The sequence below is a fragment of the Equus caballus genome, chromosome 1 (assembly GCF_041296265.1).
Source record: "Equus caballus isolate H_3958 breed thoroughbred chromosome 1, TB-T2T, whole genome shotgun sequence".
NCBI classification, from domain to species: domain Eukaryota; kingdom Metazoa; phylum Chordata; class Mammalia; order Perissodactyla; family Equidae; genus Equus; species Equus caballus.
Genome location: NC_091684.1, coordinates 180,297,993 through 180,304,960, shown reverse-complemented (window position 1 = coordinate 180,304,960; position 6,968 = coordinate 180,297,993). Strand labels below are relative to the sequence as shown.

General features: G+C 46.1%; 1 protein-coding gene across 1 annotated transcript; it reads right to left on the bottom strand.

The window, feature by feature from the left end:
* Window positions 1-3,527: 3,527 nt before the first annotated feature.
* Window positions 3,528-6,576, bottom strand: FOXG1 (forkhead box G1). Its single transcript, XM_023623387.2, has one exon. It carries the CDS (start codon window positions 5,928-5,930, stop codon window positions 4,452-4,454), a length of 1,479 nt encoding a protein of 492 aa, XP_023479155.1. The 5' UTR covers window positions 5,931-6,576; the 3' UTR covers window positions 3,528-4,451.
* Between the last annotated feature and the right edge of the window lie 392 nt (window positions 6,577-6,968).

Genomic DNA, 6,968 nt, shown 5'->3' with positions numbered 1-6,968 from the left:
GGGAGGGGAGGCCCTGAAGGGAGGGTAGGGAAGGGGGAATGATTGGGATGAAAAAAGAAAGCCTTAAAAAAAAGAAAAAGAGAAAGAGAAAATCGAGAACGAAGTACAGTGAGAGATAGCGCCTTTGAACTCTTACAGGTAGGTCGCTCTTAGGAAGAATGCAGAAGTGTGTAAGCGCGAAAGCAGAATCTAGATGACCCCTATTCTTTCCATATCCCCAGGATCTTGCCTCAAGTCCAAAAAAAAGAGGGGAGAATTTTCATTTAAGTTTCACCTACCCTGCTTGTTGGAATGTCTGCGCAGATTTTCACGTTGGAGAGTTCCATCTGTCTGGCAGAAGCTGGAGTGGTGTTGGGGGCAGGTTATCTGGTGAAGTAGGAATGTACAGGAACCCCGCCCTCTAGGCACAGTTACACAACCCCAGCACCCGTCTCAGCCAGCTCTAAAACCTCTAATGATCTTCACCTTCACCCTTTGTTAGCCTATTTCTCCAACAGGCATTTAGTCCCAAACACAACCAGCCGCTTTAGCTATTCATAAAATTAACTTCTCAAAAACAAAATTATTTCAATGCATGCAAATTCCTCAACAATGTTGTAGAAAACACACTTTTTTAAAAAACCGCATTCGTATATTTAGAGTTCTAAATATATTTGATTTATCCACCTATTTGGGTGAAATATTCATCAACTTAAATATACATAATTAAATCAACACACTACAAGACTCATTTTTTGACTCTCTACCCTTGATTTTAGGCAAGTCATAGAAAGTACATGAAATCTTCCATGTAAAGACTGTAAAGATATTCATATTAAATCTTCTTAGTTCTGGGCCTCATGTTTGCTGGATTTCCAGCTTTGTAACAGGTTGAAGAAACATCTTTGGAAGAATTCTTTCAGTGCTCTAGTTTAACTCAATTGTTTTCTCAATGTTTTATATATTAATAACTTATATTAACTTTATACCAGATAAGGTCAAGTAAAATACTTCAAACCTGGAAATAAACTGTAATTTGGGATTTCAAGTTTTAAGTCGTGATCACTTTCAGTTCCAAAATCTCAAAAAGAGCAACCTTCATCTTATCAAAAACAATTGTAAGTATGCAAGAAGGAAAGCTTCAAAAGTTTTGAAGTGTTTTTCTGGCACAAGCTAATTTTAACCAGCAGAGGTTGGTGACAGCAAATATCAACACAACATTACAACCAATTTGTTGCAAAAAAAATCTATTAAATGCCTTGCTAGACTGTCGTGTGTTTTTGAAGAAGGTAACTTGGGTGACAGGGACAGATTGAGATAAATGAAATGTTCATATTGGGCTTCAGGTGGCCTTCAGAAAGTTCTCTCTCTCTGCATATCCCCCTTCGTATCTAGCATGCATATTAAACAAGCTAGTCTTACTTCTAATCACATCCATTATATATGGAACATAGACATGTTTCCAAGTAGAACTTCCACTCCACTTCCTGTCCTTAGTTTCTATGAATTTAATCAAGTCAATTTTACTCTTGACCTTAACGTATGAAGTTTGCCATTGAAATTCTATTTCTCGATCATGCAAATAAATACTTATCACAAATAAGTGTAGTTATTTAATATGGCCAGAAAAAAAAATACTCATGGGGAAATCTTTCTTCTAAATCGATGTCCCTTTATCTCAATTTAAGAATTCAACTTTCTCTTTAACTTTTGATAGACAAAAGATTATATTTCTTCTGTGCCAGTACATTCTCATCCCACAAGTGAAATCCATGGTAAAAGCAAACAATACATCATCACCTTTTCCAGTCTAAACACATGCCTTTCTTTGAGCTGCTTTGGTTCACAAATGTTTAATGGGGATTTCCTTTGCCTAACCTCATTCATTTGGACTCTATTACTATTTTTAATATCAGCCATAAAATTGGCTTCTAAAACAATTTATTTGTGCAATTTTCTTTCATGCTTCCTTCTGAAGAACTGTTAACTTTCAAGAAACTTGGATCTCTGGTGAAACTGCTCACGTACTGAGAAAATAAAATTGTATCCAGTCTGCCTAAAGGAGATAATTAAACTAGCTGTCTTGGTCTATTTTGGTCCATTCCCCATTTGTGTATATTTAGCTCCAGCTCTTTTAATTTTCCTGGTCCTCACCTTTCTGTCTTCCTTAGCTCTCTCTCTCTCTCATTCATTCTCTTTCTTTTTGTGGTGACAGTTTTTTTTTCAGCTTAAATATCCTCTTTCCCTTTCCTCCCTCTCTCACTCTTCCTCTATCTCTCCAGTCCACAATTCGCCCACCCCCATGTTCCAATATTAACTATTCTGTATTTCTATTTCAAATCTATTTGAGTCAGCTTGCTTCTCTCCTAGGCTTTTTTTTTTTTTTTTCCCTGAGCAACTCTCTAAGTGTTTGCCGATAACATCTTGGGGACAGATTATTTTTCATTGGGCCCATTGTAAGAAGTAGCCAGCTTATTGCATTACTGCAGAACACATTTCAGACTATACAATTGTAACAAATGAACAACTTGTCCTCCACGGACTCACCACAGGATCCAATTAGTTACTAAACCTTTTACTTAGATTTTCTAATTATTTTCTGGAGTCATAGCAATTGGGCTGCTGAAACAATTCAAAAAATGTTTTCATTTTGTTTCAGATTTATATATATATGCATATATATGCATGCATATGTATATCGCAAGTTAAAACAAAATTATGACTATAAGCAAAGGAACAAATCTCTAGATTAAATTATACAGACATATTCAAAAGGGAATCAAATAAATACCTCTATGTTGTAAAAATGAAAGAAAAGAAGAAAGAGGCATTTTACTTCTTCTGAACATCTAGAATTTTAAATTGTTATAATTTAAAAATAAAATATAAACATTGATCTGCAAGTCATTACAACAGGTGATCACTTCAGCAAAATCTATATTGCAACTTCAGCACATCTTTATTAGAACTCTTTCATTGTGGGTAAACAGCCACAAAAATAAATGCTGACTTAGAAAGTATAAATACAAATATTTAAACAAAAATATTTGCAGCATTCATAGCGCAAATTGTACCTGAACTGAAGGGCTCTGTGTGTCTATATATATTACATATGTGTGCATTATATTCACTTCTATCTAACCATATACATATATTTATTTATAATTTGCCAAGTGCTATAAACAAGATACCTGAAACAAAATATATAAAAAGTAAGCATTCTATTAACTGATTTGAAAGTAAACACAAGGTAAATAGCTATGCACATAAAATTAAATTATCTTTTTGCTGTATATCTACAGAAACTTAAAGACATCAGCTGAAAAGTCTATATTTTGTTTAAAGCTAGTGTTTATTAAATAGCCTGCTCCTTGTAAAATTTGATTCCACAATGGAAAATAATACTATTTTCATTTTTAAAGTCTCAGTTCAAATGAAAGGAGCAGTTTAAATTTTAGTTGGCTGAAAAAGCCTTTGAATTCCCTAGGACTTTAATGGTCTTTTAAAAATTACCTCTACTTAATAAAAGAGACAAAAGTATCAAGATATATATGAATTTAGCCTATTTTTTATTTCTGTGTGTTCATAGTAAACATTTTTGTAAGTGACAAACACGGGCATATGACCACAGTATCACAATCAAGAAATTTTAAGACAACATTAACAATCACTCAAATTTATGCGGCATCTGCGCAACACAGGTTACATATTTGCAAGGTTTACCTATAAGTACAATAGGTATTAACATTTCACTACATTTAGAAAAAATAAAAGTGACCTGTTAGTGACCACATACATCAAAATATACACAACACAAACTGAAGGCAATCATTAATTTTTCCCCTTCCAATTCATTTGAATGGGCAGTGCTGCCAACTGAAACAACTTTCCTTTTTTTTGTTTGTTTTTTTTAATACTTAATATACCAAGTGCATTTTCTAGAACCCAATCTTTGGTCTAAAAGTAAACAAAAGAAAAAAACAGTTTTCTAAAGAAAAGGACAAAACAATAAATGGCCAAAATAATTTCTTGGGCACCTTTACTACGAATGCTTCTTAAATACAAATTACAGTTTAACATTTTAAAACTCTCCCCATAATTTAGGTTGTTCTCAAGGTCTGCGTCCACCATATAGATCCATGATAACTTATAATACTGCACACATGGAAATCTGGCGGCTCTTAGAGATAGACCGGTCAGGTTTGAATGAAATGGCAAAGCAGTCACTATTTAGATACACATTCTACTATAATTTTGACTTCCAAACTTTATATTCTACAATGTATTCTCCCCACATTGCACCTCGCTGACACTCCACACCTTGTTAGAATAATAAACAACCCTAAAGACTGAACAAACGTACAGAAATGGGGGGGGGGGGCTTAATAAAAAATACCTGGACTTATTTTTTAATTATCATTTACAATGCAAATGTGTGTAAAACGTTCACTTACAGTCTGGTCCCAGGGATGTTAATGTATTAAAGGGTTGGAAGAAGACCCCTGATTTTGATGTGTGAAATAATCAGACAGTCCCCCGGACAGTCCCGTCGTGAAACTTGGCAAAGAGGGTCTTAAAGACTCACAGGGCAGGGTCGAGGGGGCCTGCGGAGACGTGGAGGAGGACGCGGCCCGGGCGCTCATGGACGTGCTGCTCTGCGAAGTCATTGACGGGTGCGGGACGTGGGGGAAAAAGTAACTGGTCTGGCCCGCGAGCAGGTTGACCGAGCAGGGGTTGAGGGAGTAGGTCCCGGAGCAGGGCACCGACAGGCCGCAGGGCACCGAGGCGGCGAGCGCGGCGGCCGTGAGGTGGTGCGTGGCGTACGGGATCTCCCCGTTGACCAGGCGGTCCACGCTCAGGCCGTTGGCCGTGGAGAAGGAGTGGTTGTTGCCCAGCGAGTTCTGAGTCAACACGGAGCTGTAGGGCATGGGGTGGCTGGGGTAGGCCGACGTGGTGCCGTTGTAACTCAAAGTGCTGCTGGCGCGGGGGTGGTGCAGGGAGAGGAAGGGCGACATGGGCCAGTAGAGGGAGCCGGCGCGGTCCATGAAGGTGAGGCCGGTGGAGGTGAGGCGCGCCCCGCGCTTGAAGGCCAGCTTGGCCCGCGACGTGGTGGAGCGGCGCCGCAGCTTGCCCGTCGTGCCGCCGATGAACACGTCGTCGCTCGACGGGTCCAGCATCCAGTAGTTGCCCTTGCCCGGGTCGTCGTAGTGGCGCGGCACCTTCACGAAGCACTTGTTGAGGGACAGGTTGTGGCGGATGGAGTTCTGCCAGCCCTGCTTGTTCTCGCGGTAGTAGGGGAAGTTCTTCATGATGAACTCGTAGATGCCGTTGAGCGTCAGCCGCTTCTCCGGGCTCTGCCGGATGGCCATCATGATGAGCGCGTTGTAGCTGAACGGCGGCTTCTCGTACTTGCCGTTCTTCTTCTCGCCCTCCTTGCCCCCCTCCCCGTCCTTGCCGCCCTCGCCCGCCCCCTTCTTCTCCTCCCCCCCGGCGCCGGCGCCCTTCTCCTTCTCGTCCGGCCCGACGGGCGCCAGCTCCCCGGGCCCGCCGCCCGGCTCGCCCTTGCCGCCCAGCCCGTCTGCTTTGGCCCCGTCCAGGGCGGCGGCTGGTGGCTGCGGCGGCGGCGGCGGCGGGAGCAGCAGCTGCTGGGGGCCCTTGTCGTCGTCGGCGGCCGGGACGCCCCGCGCCTGCGAGGGCTGCGGGGCCTGGGGCGGCGGCGGCGGCGGCGGCGGCGGCTGCTGCTGAGGCGGCGGCGGCGGTTGCGGGGCGGGCGGCGGCGGGTGGTGGTGATGGTGGTGGTGGTGGTGGTGGTGCTGGGGGTGGTGGCTGTTGTGGTGGCCGTGGCTCGCGTGGTGGTTGTCGTTCTGGACCGCCTCCGGCACCAGGCTGTTGATGCTGAACGAGGACTTGGGGATCATTTTCACCTCTTTCCTATCTCCCATGTCCAGCATCACCCAGTCGTCCGGGGGCAGCGGCGGCGACGGCGCGGGAGCGGGGCAGCGGCGCGGCGGGCGGCGGCGACCGGTGGGCGCCGAGCGGGGCGCGGGCGGCGCGGGCGGCGGCGGCGGCACTGAGCGCTCCGGCAGCAGCGCAGTTGGACCGCAGGCTCCGGCGCTGGCAAGTCATGTAGCAAAAGCAGCAACCACCCCTCAGGAATTAGAAGAAAAAAAAAAAAGGGAAAAGAAAAAAAGAAAGAAAGAGAAAAAAGAAACAACCACCGCCCCGGGGGTGAAGCTCCCTCGCTCCCAACTCTACTTCTTGGTCTCCCCCCCACCCCCCGCTCCCCCCCCCCTTCTGCTGCTTCCTCCTCCTCCTCCTCCTCTCGCAGCAGCAGTCACAGCAGCAGCAGCAGCAGCCCAAAGGGGGGGAGAGCCGGGCGGCGGGCGGGCGCGTCCCGGAGCGGCCGCGGCGAGGCTGGGGAGACAGCGATCTAGGCGGCTATAGCCACAATTAATTTTCCGAGCTACAGGCGCACACTAGGGCTGTAAAAAAATTTTTGGTTTAACCTTTCCTACCGTTGGGCCAATCAGAGCGGGCGGCGTGCGGGAGCGTCTCTCCCGCCGTCGACCAATCGGCGGGCCCGGGCCCACCCACCCCCGCCCCGCCCGCCGGCTCCCGCCCCCTCGGGCGCTCGCCTCCCCCTCTCCGCGGGCCTTGGCCTCGCGGCCGCGCGGACCCGCGTAGGGATACGCCGGGAGCACGCTGCGCCGCGGCCCTTGCCGGCGCGCCCTCCACCGCGCGGGGCTGCGGCCCCGCAATCCCCCTTCTAGGGGCACGTCTCTCCCGTTGCCGGCTTCCTTCTCCCTGTATTGGGTCATTTTCGTTTCAGCGTCAATATTTGTCCTTATTGATTAAAGTTGGTATCCAATTTTATTTTTCCCAGCGGGGGCGGCGGCGGTGGCGAGCAGAGTGGGAGTGCAGGGACAGGATGCGAGGAGAGGGCAGGAAATGGAGGAGGCGAGGCACTACTTTCCCGAGGCGGCCCTGCA